The sequence below is a fragment of the Pongo pygmaeus genome, chromosome 4, assembly GCF_028885625.2.
Source record: "Pongo pygmaeus isolate AG05252 chromosome 4, NHGRI_mPonPyg2-v2.0_pri, whole genome shotgun sequence".
NCBI lineage: Eukaryota > Metazoa > Chordata > Mammalia > Primates > Hominidae > Pongo > Pongo pygmaeus.
In genome coordinates this window covers 119395584-119410960 of record NC_072377.2, presented here as the reverse complement: position 1 = coordinate 119410960, position 15377 = coordinate 119395584, and the positions used below count along the sequence as shown (strand labels likewise).

The 15377-nt window shown below is 36.0% G+C and overlaps 1 protein-coding gene across 5 annotated transcripts in view; it reads left to right on the top strand.

Annotated features, from left to right (window-relative positions):
• TRIM36 (tripartite motif containing 36) overlaps nucleotides 1-14310 on the top strand; it is a 55170-nt gene extending 40860 nt beyond the window's left edge. For all 5 annotated transcript variants that reach the window (XM_063665149.1, XM_054489696.2, XM_054489691.2 and 2 more), the window contains exons 6-10: nucleotides 3333-3586; nucleotides 3826-3950; nucleotides 6823-7110; nucleotides 10103-10400; nucleotides 13805-14310. In XM_063665149.1, coding sequence (XP_063521219.1) covers nucleotides 3333-3586; nucleotides 3826-3950; nucleotides 6823-7110; nucleotides 10103-10400; nucleotides 13805-14159 — 1320 coding nt within the window. In that variant the 3' untranslated portion in view covers nucleotides 14160-14310. The remainder of the gene's footprint in view (nucleotides 1-3332; nucleotides 3587-3825; nucleotides 3951-6822; nucleotides 7111-10102; nucleotides 10401-13804) is intronic.
• The last annotated feature ends 1067 nt before the right edge of the window (nucleotides 14311-15377 follow it).

The window sequence follows — 15377 nt, the reverse complement described above, 5'->3', positions numbered from 1 at the left end:
TATTATATTTTTAAAAATTAATAGATCACTTTTGGAAAATGCGCTGTATGCAGTTTGGGCCAGGTTTATTTTAAATTCCCGGTATTCCTGAGTGTATACCCTATATATGTTCCCCAAAAGACATATATTAGAATGTTGGTGGCTGCCTTGTTTGTAATTGTCACAAAGTGGGATCTACCCACATGCCCATTAACAGTAGAATAAAAATAGCAATAAGAATGAGTGATTTGCAGCTGCACACAGCAGTGTAGATTAATCTTGCAATAATGTTGAAAGGAAGGTGCCATATACAAAGGAATACATACGATGTGATTACATTTCTAAAAAGTACCAAAAAAGGTGAAACTAGATGATGTGGTTAGAGTTGAGGAGGGGTAGGTTAGTGTCTGGAAAGATTATGTGGAGGCTTCTGGGATACTGGTAATGTTCTTTTATCTAATCTGGATTTTCTGTTGGATGCTGGTTATATTGAGTGTGTGGGTAAAGATTCATTAGTCTTTATACTTACGTGTACATTTTTCCATTTGTGTATTATGTTTCAATAAAAAATTAGAAAAGATAACAGCATTTTTAAAATAATAGTAAAAGGGGATTGGATTGGGTTGTTTTAAAAGTCCAGATATTCTTCATTGACTTTGTTGTACACTTGTTTTTCTTCTCCATTTGAAACAAAGTTGAGCCATTACTCCTGATTTTTAGTAATTAAATATAAAAATATCCCAGCTAGTATGACACTGTTACTTGAAGAAATTTTTTTCCAATATAGGTTGAAATTATTGAGAAATCACGTAAATTAACACCACTACCAGCAGTGCTTTTGTTTTTAATTATATTTTCCTGATCTTTACTGATTCACCACCCTAAGTCAGTCATTTTTCCATGCAGTTTGGGGTTTTCTTTTTCATATTTTTGTTGGATTAAGTGACAGACTGTCTCAACACAAGGCAGATGATCACCTTAGTAGGTTGCTTCAAGTGTTGCATCTTTGGTCATTTTATTAATAGCTTTGTTTGTTGGTCCTCTCAGGCCTCCTGCCCTTCACTTCTGAAATAAAGACCAAGAGTCTGTTTTGGGGTTTGTCATCAATAGGTTAAAAATTGAGGAACTTAGGTGTCAAGTATTTACGTAGACACTGATTCCTTGGGATAGTGGGGATATTATTGAGTTGTTTTGTATCATTTGCCTAAGCTGTATCGGTAGGCTTATCAATAAGAATTTTTTTTACGCTAGATAACTTGCCTCCATTCTCGACATTTACTTAGTGATGATGGAGACACTGTCTTTTTTATCTGTAATTATACTTAGCTGGAAAAAAATCTATCTATAGTGATATTTCTGAGTTGAATGTTGTGATTTGTCAGTGAAATACTATCAAAATGTCACTACCTTCTGCTCCTTCTCTTTTAAAAATATGTGGCTGTCGGGGTTAGGAAACAGGAGATCTGGAAAAAATTTCCTTTCATTATAGGTGTTGGCTGGAAGCCAATGGAGAATGCACGGTACACTTCTGCCATATATTGTCAGCTTTTAAGAATGTTCTTAGCCAGGCGCAATGGCTCACGCCTTTAATCCTAGCACTTTGGGAGGCTGAGGCAGGCGGATCACAAGGTCAGGAGTTCAAGACCAGCCTGGCCAACATGGTGAAACCCTGTCTGTATTAAAGATACAAAAAACTAGCCTGGCGTGGTGGTGCGCACCTGTAATCCCAGCTACTTGGGAGGCTGAGGCAGGAGAATCGCTTGAACCTGGGAGGCGGAGGTGCAGTGAGCCAAGATCACTCCATTGCACTCTAGCCTGGGCAACAGGGCAAGACTCCGTTTAAAAAAAAAAAAAGCCAGGTGCGGTGCCTCACGCCTGTAATCCTAGCAGTTTGAGAGGCCAAGGCAGGCAGATCACGAGGTCAGGAGATCGAGACCATCCTGGCTAACACGGTGAAACCCCATCTCTACTAAAAATACAAAAAAAAATTAGTAGGGTGTGGTGGTGGGCGCATGTAGTCCCAGCTACTCGGGAGGCTGAGGCAGGAGAATGGCGTGAACCTGGGAGGTGGAGCTTGCAGTGAGCTGAGATTGTGCCACTGCACTCCAGCCTGGGCGACAGAGAGAGACTCTGTCTCAAAAAAAGAATGTTCTTGAAGACTTTTTTTCTGTTGGCTGCTGTCTGTGAGTCTGTTCTAATAAGTGCTTAGGAGTGTTTGCCAGTCTTCTCAAAATCATGAGCTCTGATTTTATAGGAATTCAGAATGTTTAACAAACACTAGGGTCATTTTATGACAGTTTGTATGAATGTTTATTTACAGTATGTGACATTGTGGTATATACTTTATGTAAATAACCTTTTAAAATCTCTTCACAAAAACCTAAATAGTTTTTCTTTTCCCCTATTTTCAGAAGAGAAAAACAGAAAGAGAAGTGAAATGATTAGCATATGGTCACACAGCTAAGTCAGGATTTAATTATAATTAAATTATATTAATGTGAAGAGGATACTTTTATTTTTATATCTTAGTAAAGAATGTCATATTTTAGAGTTTTCTGGCTAAAAACTTTTTTAGGCTGGGCACGGTGGCTCACACCTGTAATCCCAACACTTTGAGGGGCCGAGGCGGGTTGATGACGATGTCAGGAGATCGAGACCATCCTAGCTAACACTGCGAAACCCTATCTCTACTAGAAATATGGAAAAAAAGCCGGGCGTGGTGGCACGTGCCTGTAGTCCCAGCTACTTGGGAGGCTGAGGCAGGAGAATCATTTGAACCCAGGAGGCAGAGGTTACAATGAGCCGAGATCGCGCCGCTGCGCACCAGCCTGTGCGACAGAGCAAGACTCTGTCTCAAAAAAACACAACTTTTCAAAAAGTTGGAGTAGCGTAGAAAGGGTGAAAACATTTCTGAATTTGAAATGAATTCAAAGCTCTGGAATTATGTTTTCCTGTTTTTGTTTAAATCAGTTCATTTCTCCTTCATATTCCTTTATATACCACTGAAAGATTGTTCTCTTATTTAATTGACTAAGTTGTTTATTGCCAGACTTTGGAGATGAAAAGCTTAAGGAAGTACAATATTACAAAATTACAAAGTAAATCTGAATAAAAGTTGTCAGTTGTTCTTTGCTAAGTGTATTTGATGCCAAAATACTGTTCTGAAAATTTCAGAGTCAGATAAAACTTTTTTTCTTTATAATATGTAGGTTGGTTTTATCGAATTTTGATAATGTTGTCATCACATAGATGAAATGTAATTATGTAGAACTTTGTGGAAAGCCATTTCGGTTTAGCAGAAGAGGCAATTCTTTGTTTTATCTTAGTGTAATGGAGATACTGTTTTTTCATAGTGTAATGGAGAGAGGGCTAAAGAAGAAGCAATTACACATTTTGAAAAGCTCTTTGAAGTTCTGGAAGAGAGGAAATCATCTGTTTTGAAAGCAATTGACTCCTCTAAGAAACTAAGATTAGACAAATTTCAGACTCAAATGGAAGAGTACCAGGGACTTCTAGAGAACAATGGACTTGTGGGATATGCTCAAGAAGTGCTAAAGGAGACAGATCAGTCTTGCTTTGTGCAGACAGCAAAGCAGCTCCACCTTAGGTATTCTCTTTTACTTCTAACTTTTAGAACCTATTGAGCAATGTTATTAAATGCTGCTGTGTATTCTCACTTTAGCTCTGAGTGGTCCATAATGCTGTGTTAATGTGAGGTACATCTTGCCTCATTCTTAACTTTAATTTTGAGTGAAGTGTGGGTTTTATTTTGTTCATCATGTTGTAGATATTTAGTCTGATTTGCCTTCTTAAAGAATCATTTTTATATAAAATATCTGTCTGCAGAATACAGAAAGCCACAGAATCTTTGAAGAGCTTTAGACCTGCAGCTCAGACTTCTTTTGAAGACTATGTTGTTAATACCTCTAAACAAACAGAACTTCTTGGAGAATTATCCTTTTTCTCTAGTGGTAAGTCTTAGTGAAGGCAAAAACCTCATTCTTTTTGTCTGAATTTATATTGTGTGGAAGAAAACACAAATTCTCTTAAATTTGACATTATAAAGCAACATCTCACTTGCCCAGGACTATCATAGCATCCTGAAATCATATCCTATTTATGTTTTTAAAACTATATTTTTATGCACAAAAACTATGTTCCATTAGTTTGTGTGTTTTTAAACATTGCATAAATAGCATTATGTTGTATGTATTTTTGTAAATTGCTTTTTAGAAAATTAACATAAATATTTGTTAATATATGAAATTTTGGTTTAAAGCAATATTTTAATTGTTTACCATATTTCATAAGTAAATAAATCATTTTCCTACTAAGAGACTTTTTTTTCCATTTTTTTCCTCTTTTATAAGCAATGCTGTATCGCATATCCTTGTCAGAATTTTTTGGGCAAGTGTATGTGAGTTTCTCGGACAGAAGCCTAGGGATGGAATCTGCAGGCTGTTTACATTGCTGTATTAGTTTGCTTGGGCTGCAGTGACGAAAGTACCATAGACTGAGTGACTCATACAAATTCATTTTCTTACATTTCTGGAGACTAGAAGTCAGAGATCAAGGTGTTGGCAGGGTTTGTTTCTTCTGAACCTCTCTTGGTTGATAAATGATAAATGGCTGTCTTCTCCCTGTGTCTTCACATGGTCTTCCGTTTGTGTGTTGGTGTGTGATCGAATCTCCTCTTTTTATAAGGACACCAGTCATATTGGAGTAGGGCCCCTTCTAATGACCTGATTTTAATTTAATTTCCTCTTTAAAGACCCTATTTTAAAATACAGTCACATTCTGAGCTACGTACTGGGGGTTAGGACTTCAACATGTGAATTTCCAGGGGCGAGGGCTGGGGTCTGGGGGACTGGGGAAGGATGCAGTTCAGTCCATAACTTGCTTATGTTTGTATTTTGCTACTTCCTAGCAGGGAGGTCTTCCTTGCCTTTTTTTCTTCTTCTCACCTCATTCCTCTCCCTAAGATTTCTCTTCTAGGGATGGTGAACACTAGAAAGATATATTTATAGTATAATTACTTTATAGGTGCAGATTTGTAGATTTGTACATTAATACAAGGAAATTTGTCTTGTTAAAAGTTTAAAACTCTGAAGGATTCCTGTGACCTCCTCTTCAAATCTATACCCGAATCTGATACTTATTTATTATGACTCTCTTATTTTTTCAAATAGATATTTGTCATCACTTAAAATGCTGATTGTATTTCATACACAATACTGTGTTTCCAAAATGTATGCTTGAATAGTATATATACAAATAGATATTTGCTAACTTGTGAGTCCTAGGTCCTCCCTCCCTGTGGATCCCAAAATGGTTGCTGGAAAGGTGAGGTTGAGGGTGGGTGATCCTGGGTTATACCATTGTATAGCAAGGAACCACTAAAACAGATGGATGAGAATGGGTTAGTAGTCACCTAGCTTCTGGCTGATGGATCTTCCCCTCATTTTTTGCTACATGCATTTTTTTTTTTAGTAAGCTATGTTTCAAAAAAAGAAAGATAGAAAAAAAGTATGAGGTAGGGGGCATACTATTTGTTATTCTGTAACTTTTTTTTTTTAATTTTAAAATGTATTTTGGATAACTTTCCAGATCTCATTATGGCTGCATAACATTCAGTTGTATAAATGCAGCATACACAGACATGCTTATACATTGGGGAATAAGCAGAGGAGAGAGACTTCTGCTTCTTATTCATGTCCTTCACTGTGATTTTCATAAATGTGTGTTTGTAGCTTTTATAGTGTATTGTTCTTAGCATATGATTCCAGCAGTTAAGCTTAGGAATTGGCTCTATAGAAAGGACTATGCATATGAACAAAGATTTAGAATCATTTTATTTTTAGTGAAAAACCAGAAACCTGTTTCCAAAACTAAGCAGTTAAATATTGATATGTCCATGTAGGTAGCATACTATTGAGGGGGAAAATACTGGCAAGATCTATACAAAAAGGTTATAGCAATTACCCTTGAGTTAGTTAAAATCTTTTAATGTGTATTTTTTAGTTTCTGATTTCCTTACAAAAATATGTACCATGATTTTATTTAGAAAAGTTAATTTGCTTTGCAACTCTACAGAATAAACTATGCAAAGAAATGATAAAATGTTCATTGAGAGGCCAGGCGTGGTGGCCCATGCCTGTAATCCCAGCACTTTGGGAGACCAAGGCAGGCAGATCACGAGGTCAGGAGATCGAGAACATCCTGGCTAACATGGTGAAACCCTGTTTCTACTAAAAATACAAAAAATTAGCCAGGTGTGGTAGCACGCACCTGTAATCCCAGCTACTTGGGAGGCTGAGGCGGGAGAATCACTTGAACCTGGGAGGTGGAAGCTGGAGTGAGCTGAGATCATGCCACTGCACTCCAGCCTTGGCAACAGAGCAACACTCCATTTAAAAAAAAAAAAAAAAATCATTGAGAGTTTGATATTCTTACCAGACTTAGATTTTAAAATATTAAAATAATAGTTTGTTTAGGGGAGGACATAGGTAAAAAAATTTCAAGTCCTGGGCTGTTATGTTATTCAGTAGGTAGAAGGCATGTGGTTACAAAAAATTTACTTGTAGCTTTGAGTCAGTTTTTGTCTTTTTTGCTCTTGTTTCTCCTTTCAGTTACAAATATAGATATACCTTTTAAATATAAAATATATAAAACATATTTAATATATTTAATTTTTGTGCTTTCTTATATATAGTATTATAAATTTAGAAAATTACTGGACAGTATAGAAATCATTAAATATTGTTTATATGTCATTTTATTGAGGAAAAACACTGGTTTTCAAATGTCAGTATTTTAATGTTTTCTATTTCATAATTCTTTCAGGCATAGATGTGCCAGAGATCAATGAGGAACAGAGCAAAGTTTATAACAATGCCTTGATAAATTGGCACCATCCAGAAAAGGATAAAGCTGATAGCTATGTTCTTGAATATCGGAAAATCAATAGAGATGATGAAATGTCATGGAATGAGATAGAAGTGTGTGGAACAAGTAAAATAATTCAAGACTTGGAAAACAGTAGTACCTATGCTTTCAGAGTAAGAGCTTACAAGGGTTCAATCTGTAGTCCTTGCAGCAGAGAATTGATTCTTCATACTCCTCCAGCTCCAGGTATGGTGAATATCAGGAATAAAAAAAGCATAGAGTTGCAACAGACCTTGATAAAATAAGTATCTCCATGTAGACCTGCACTGAAACCAGCTCTTGTTTTTAAAAGATTCCAGAAAAGTAGCTTCTATCCCAGCTGGGCTTTAGAAATGAACTGAGTACTTGAATTTTTACCTTGTAGGCTGAGAACAGGATTAGGTTTTAACTGATGTCAGATAGAGAAAAACATGGAAGAAATTTGGGTGAGCAGAGCTATTAAGTTGGGATTTAAATAGCATAAATGCTACTTCAAAAGTTTTAAATATATAATTCTGTATTTTTGGTTAGTTTATGGAAATCTCTAAAACATAATTTTTTAAATTTATTGGTGTAATATCCTAAAATATAATTTTGATTTAACCTAATTCTGATTTGTCTGGATTTTTTATCTAACTTGGCGCTTCTCAGCTAATAGGGATGGAAGCCATATATTAGAACCACATGAATAGCTTTTCCTCCCACGCTAAAAGCTCCTTATGCCCAGTCATCGCCCCCTCCCTTCCCAAGTTAAAAACCACTGATACTACATATAGAGCGCCTAAAGATTTTTATAGAATGTGAATGACTTTAAAGGTTTGTTGATGTTCACTATGATGTCTGCATGAACAAAGGATATTTAGAACCAAAGTTGTGCTCAGCCTGGTTAACAGGAAAACATTTTCCCCTTTCAGTCACTGCCTCAGAGATACCTTTAATTGGATTTTAGGTCCACTGCCCCCTGCATGTTTTTAGTGTCTTATGTACCCATATTTTCTGCACTCTCCCCTTTCTTCCTTTTTTGTTCAAAATAGAAAAGCACAATTTGTTTTTCATGCACAGTGTTGCTTTTAAAAAACTGGAATACAAACATATAAGATTGGCTAAAATTATGTTTCTTAAATTTTAATCAAATCCAATAGAGAGTTTTGGGATGAATTTGCAAGTATTAAGTAAGTATTTTATGGTTTATGCTATTTCTGCTTCCTTTTCTAGTCTTTCTGCCTGAAAGTGGAAGAAAAACCTGGACGTAACTGCTGTTTTCAGTCACATAGTGGAGGGGAAGGGAGGAGAGGAAGTGTTAACAGTTGTCTTCCTTTTTATGAGAGAAGATACATGACTAGGGTGACCGTTTAAATTTATTTTGCAAACTGGGAGACTTTTGAGATTTGAGAGCAAGCACAAATAATCATGCCAGGAAAAGAGGCATTAGCAAGAAGAATGGTCAGCTCACATGTGGGTAATGGCTGTAGTTTGCTAGCAGCCTTTTTTTTTTTTTTTTTTTTTTTTGGAGGTGGAGTCCGGCTCTGTCACCCAGGCTGGAGTGCAGTGGCACCATCTCAGCTCACTAGCTCACTGCAATGTCTGTCTCCTTGAGTTCAAGCAATTTTTCTGTCTCAGCTTCCTGAGTAGTAGCTGGGATTACAGATGCAGACCAGCATGCCTGGCTAATTTTTGTATTTTTAGTAGAGCCAGGTTTCACCATGTTGGCCAGGCTGGTCTCAAACTCCTGACCTCAAGTGATCCACCCACCTCGGCCTCCCAAAGTGCTGGAATTATAGGCATGAGCCACCACGCCCAGCTGCTAGCAGCCTGTTTTAAAAATATATATATATATACACACACACATATATATGTGTATATATATATAATATATATGTGTACATATGTATATAGATAGATAGAGAGAGAGAGAGAGAGAGATGGGGTCTCACTATGTTTCCTTTGCTGGCCTCAAACTCCTGAACTCAAGCAATTCTCCTATCTCCCATGTAGCTAGGACTAAAGGTGTGCACTATGATGCCTCGGGGTCATTTTTTAAATTGTGGTGTAATAAAGATAAAATGTATTATTTTATAATAAAGATAAAATGTATTATCTTAACAGTTTTTAAGTATACAGCTCATTGGCATTAAGTACATTTACGGTATTGTTTAAATATCACCACTTTAAATATTAAAGTGATTAAAAAATATCACCTCCTTAACTTTCATTATTCTCAACTGAAACCCTGTACCCATTAAACAGTTACTCCTATTTCCCCTCTCCCCAGAGGCTGGTAACTTCGATTCTAATTTCTGCCTCTATGAATGTGCCTGTTCTAGGTATCTCATATAACTGGAATAATGCAATATTTGTCCTTTTACATCTGGCTTATTTATCCATGTTGTAGCATGTATCCAAATGTATGTATCCAGATTTATTCACGTTGTAGCATGTATCCAAATCTTTCCTTTTTAAGGCTGAATAATATTCCATTGTATGTATATACCACATTTTCTTTATTCATCTGTTGATGGACTTTCCGTTGTTTCCCCATTGGCTAGCAGCCAATGTTATGCTTAATATATTTGAGTTGATGTAGACTTATGGGAGTGGTATCATCATTCTGCAGATGAAGAAATTAAAGTTTGGATCAAACTTTAGTTGAATGCTTGAGCAGGATTCAAACCCAGGTCTCTCTCAACCCAAAAGCTGTGTTTTTGTTTTTGTTTTTTTACACTGTCCCATGTTTCTTATGTCTGCCATGTTGGTTGATACAGAAAAAGCTTTATTAAAATAGCTAAAATGTCCCAAATTAACAAAACTTATACAATAAGAAAATAGCTATTTATGAAAATATACAACTCTCTATTGTTTTTTATCTTTAATAAAGATAAAAGAACAAATTCAATAGTGTGAAATACCTGTGATAGATTTGCTATCTGTATTCCAAAGAGCTGTTTTTATGAATTTTCACATATATTTAAAATATTTTCATCTGCTTTTTGAGACTTCTGAAGATTTTTAGGTAGAGAATATACTGGGTAAGATATATTGCTAAGTTGGGTTTTGGTTTGTCATAGTTGTCTGGGGTAGTGTGACACCTCCTTCCCGCTTCCTGTCTCTTTTCAGTAATTTCTGTAAGAAAACCTATCAGATTTAACAAACTAGAGCAATGATAATTTTTAGCCTGATATTAATTTTAAGCTCCATTTAGTTTTCAGCTTCCTCTTTGATGAAAAATGTGGCTATAATAATGAACACCTCCTGCTGAACTTGAAGAGAGACCGTGTAGAGAGCAGAGCCGGATTTAATCTTCTACTTGCTGCAGAACGCATCCAAGTGGGTTATTACACAAGCTTAGACTACATCATTGGAGATACTGGCATTACAAAAGGAAAACACTTCTGGGCCTTCCGTGTGGAACCGTATTCATACCTGGTAAAAGTGGGAGTTGCTTCTAGCGATAAACTACAAGAATGGCTCCGTTCTCCCCGGGATGCAGTTAGTCCAAGGTAGGTTTTCGTATTGATCTAGAACTTGATAATTTTTTAAAAGTAAGCCTGAAAATAGATTTGGCTTTGTTACATTTGGAGTATACATTTCTTATTTCTTAGATTCTAGTATTTTGGCTGTGGCTTGACTGAGAAAAGGAGCCGGGTATTCTTGTAATCACACATTGAATAAGGAGAGTTAGCAGTTACTTCTTAATATCATGAGGAAATCTGTTTTGGATCTCTTAATTATGATATAGCTTCACAGTTTTAAATTTTGAAAGTCTTTAACATGTTGCCTCAATTATGTCATAAAAATTACCCACGTATATAATACAGTGCCTCTGATTGTCATACTTCACAATTAAGTTGTTCTTTTCTTATGGGACACAGTTTCTTTAAACTTTCCCGTAGGTCCTTTTCAAAATTGGGTCATGGTAGACATATTTCCACAGCGAAGACTTCCAGTTTCTTAAGAGATTGACTAATGAAGATTGTACAGTTCAGTTCTTTTAGATGGAGTAAGGTCAACTAGCTTTGAAAAATAATTTTTGACCACTCATGTGAACAGTATCCCAGCTTAACAGTCTGAATGATAGGAAAAGCTTTTTGCAGAAAGATGAAAAATTTATATAATGCTGAAAATTGTAACAGTAAAACATAGTGACATGTCCACTTGATAGAAAGTTAGTATTAATGTTTAAAAAGTTCATAACATTAGAAATATTAGAAGTGGAGAAACCTAATAAACATTGTTGATGCAGTATTATCCAAAATATATAAAAAGCAACATAGGCATATTGAAAAAAATGGGGAACATGTTTCAAAATTTTATATGTTTTATTGTTTTATGATAAAGGTGAAAAAGCTTCATAATCTTTGTTTGCTTCATACATCCGTGTTGAAATCCCAACCAGGAAATAGAGCTCTTAGGATGAGAATGAAACATGCTTTTTTTCTCTTGCGTTATTTTACAGTGCTCATATATTTCACTTAGCCTGGTAATTCCTTGGTTTAGGGCATACATCTTATCTTTGTATTTTCTTTTCTTTTTTGAGACGGAGTTTTGCTCTTGTTGCCCAGGCTGGAGTGCAATGGCGCGATCTTGGCTCACTGCAACCTCTGCCTTCAGGGTTCAAGCGATTCTTCTGCCTCAGCCTCCCAAATAGTTGGGATTATAGGCATGCACCACCACACCTGGCTAATTTTTTTTAGTAGAGACGGGGTTTCTCCATGTTGGTCAGGCTGATCTCGAATTCCCAACCTCAGGTGACCCACCTGCCTCAGCCTCCCAAAGTGCTGGGATTACAGGCATGAGCCACCGCGCCTGGCCTGTATTTTCTTATACAGTTATGTATTAGCTTAGCAACAGGAATATGTTCTGAGAAATATATTGCAAGGCAATTTCATTGTTGCGAGAACATCATAGAGTGTTGTTACACAAACTTAGATGGAATAGTCCGCTACACACTTAGGCTATGTAAAACAGTCTTTTGATCCTAGAATACAAACCTGTACAGCATGTACTGTAATACTGTAGGCAGTTTTAATGCAACAGTAAGTATTTGTGTATCTGAAGATAGAAAAGGTACAATAAAAATAAGTTATAAAAGATAAAAAATTGTATACTTGTATAGGGTACTTACCAAGAATGGAGCTTGCAGGACTGGAAGTTCTCTGGGTGCATCCATGAGTGAATTTGAAGGCGTAGGACATTGCTGCACACTACTGTAAACTTTATAAACACACTATACACTTAGCCTGCACTAAATTTATTTAAATATATTCTTAAGAAATTAACTTTAGGTTTATAAACTTAAACTTTTTAACTCTTTTGTAGGAACACTTAGCTTAAAACACAAACACACTGTACATCTATATACTTTTTTTTTTTTTTTTTTGAGATGGAGTTTTGCTCTTGTTGCCCAGGCTGGAATGCAATGGTGTGATCTTGGCTCACCACAACCTCCACCTCCTGGGTTCAAGCAATTCTCCTGCCTCAGCCTCCTGATTAGCTAGGATTACAGGCATGTGCCACCATGCCTAGCTAATTTTGTATTTTTAAGAGAGATGAGGTTTCCCCATGTTGGTCAGGCTGGTCCTGACCTCAGGTGATCCTCCCTCCTCAGCCTCCCAAAGTGCTGGGATTACAGACGTGAGCTACCACTCCTGGCCCCCCCAATTTTTTTTATAGCCTTGTTCTACAAGTTTTTTTTTTAAATTTTTTAAATTTTTAACATTTTAAGCATTTTTGTTAAAAATGAAGACACAAACATAATAGCCTATCCAGGGTCAACATCATCAATATCATTGTCTTCCACTTCCATGTCTTGTCCCACTGGAAGGTCTTCTGGGGCAGTAACATGCATGGAGCTGTCATTTCCTAGGATAACAGTGCTGCCTTCTGGAAAACCTCCTTAAAGGGCCTGCCTGAGGCTGTTTTACAGTTAACATTTTTTTAAATAAGTAGAAGGAGTAAGTCTACAATAACAATAAATGCATTGTATAATAAATACATGAGCCAGTAACAGTCACTTATTAAATATTACATAATGTACATAATTGTATGTGTTACACTTTTGTGTAACAACTTTAAGCACTGTTTACACCAGTATCGCCACAAACATGTAACGGGTTATGCTACAGCCTTATAGTGGCTACCACGTCACTAAGCTATAGGAATGAATGAATGAATTTATTTATTTATTTATTTATTTATTTAAGACAGGGTCTCGCTCTGTTGCCGGGACTGCCGTGCAGTGGTGCTATCTCAGTCCACTGCAACTTCCGCTTCCTGGGTTCAAGTGATTCTTATGCCTCAGCCTCCTGAGTAGCTGAGACTACAAGCGTACACCACCATGCCTGGCTAATTTTTGGATTTTTAGTAGAGATAGGGTTTTGTCATGTTGGCCAGGATGGTCTGGAACTCCTGGCCTCAAGTGGTCCTCCTGCCTTGGCCTCCCAGAGTGCTGGGATTACAGGCATGAGCCACTGCGCCGAGCTGAAATATTTTAGTTTTGTTATAATCTTATGGGACCACTGTGGTATATGAGTCTGTTGTTGACTGAAGTGTTATGTGGTGCATGATTGTACATGATTGTGTGCTATAAAAATTTAACATTTGACCAGTTCCTTCACTGCCCGCTCCCTCACTTTTTGGAAGGCTAAAATTATCAATGATTTTCTAGGGTTTCACTTATGTATGTAACTAAAGTAGTGTTTAATGACAGGGAATTTGGGGCTGAGTCTGTGGTATAATTCTAAATTGCAATGTGTCATTTTTATGTTTTTGATTTTGTTTTAATAGAAAGCTTTTGATGTAAAAATTATTTCAACTTTACATCAATGTATATTATCCTGTGAAAATGTTTTGAAGATACTTAGATCTATGGTTGAAGATACAGATACTTTGTATTATGTTTCAGATATGAGCAAGACAGTGGGCATGACAGTGGAAGTGAGGATGCCTGTTTTGATTCTTCACAACCGTTTACCTTAGTTACTATAGGCATGAAGAAATTTTTTATACCCAAGTCACCTACTTCTTCTAATGAACCTGAAAATAGAGTTCTCCCTATGCCAACAAGTATTGGGATTTTCCTTGACTATGATAAAGGCAAAGTAAATTTCTATGATATGGATCAGATGAAATGCCTTTATGAGCGCCAAGTGGACTGTTCACATACACTGTATCCAGCATTTGCATTAATGGGCAGTGGAGGAATTCAGCTGGAAGAACCCATCACAGCAAAATATCTGGAATACCAAGAGGACATGTAGTTGAAACATCTGATGTGACTCAGGATAAAAACTGTAAACAAAGCAATGCCTTAGCGTTAACCTTCGTAACTAATTACATATCGCTGAGTGTTCTGTCACCCCACTTGTGTTTGAGTATGATTCTTCTTGAAATACAGAAAATCTAAACAGCCTTGTGTCTTCCATGTCATTGTTCTGCCTTTCACAAATGATGAAAGTGAAGATGTGCTTTCCAAGTTAATACTGAGGTGGTTAACTTTGCAACTGGATTGTCTTTTACTTTATGTACAGGATATCTAATTTATTTCTGTCAGCTGGTGTTGCTGACACTTTCCTTATGGTGGGGGGGATACAAAAGTATTTATTATGATTCTCTTGTGTTTGATTTTTCATTTTTATATCATGTTTATGTCCTAAGAGAAGATATTTTTTAAATGCCTTATGGATAGGAATTAGTGCTAAGCAATGTGTCTTGCATTTGTTTTCAATAGGAAAACAAAGTTCTAGATAGGTAAAAAACACTTAAAAGTGGTAGTATATTTAAGTGGAAAATTATGTATTTTAAAGTGTGTAACTATTAAAACTATATTGCCTGGAAAAGGAATACTACTGTTTTGTTTTGTTAAGACCACAAACTGTATTGTTAAGGACATTTTAAGAGTCTGCTTAGCCGTAACACTCATTTAACAGCATGGGTAGTAAGCATGGTTTCTTGCAGAAAACACAAAGTTCTCAGCTAACACATTAAACTTCTCACTTTATATACTTTTTTTCAGAGAAATTTATCTTCAGTTTTTCTTATTCTGTGAAAATATTTGTTCTTATATCAAAGAATTATTTTTCAGATATATTGGTAAAGATGGACTGATATTAAAGTCATATTTATTCTTTTACCCCCTTACTGTGTTTTGTGATTTTCATTTTTGGCCCAATTATTACGTATCAGGTTTTCCTGGTTTATATTTACATGTTTGAAAAGTTCATTATATATTTTAGTAGCGTTACATATATTTTAAATTTTTAAAACATTTAATTGTTGACGTGGCATTTTCTATTTCTCATTGGTAATAAGCATTTCTAATATAAGCCAGTAAAAATACAAATTTAATTACTTAGAAATGATAACTAAGATCACAATGACTGTGTACCCTTTAAAATATCTTTTAATTTGAGGAATTACATTCTATCTAAATTGTGTGTCTGTTTTTGAAGGGTGTTGCTTTCAAGTAGGTTGTTTTT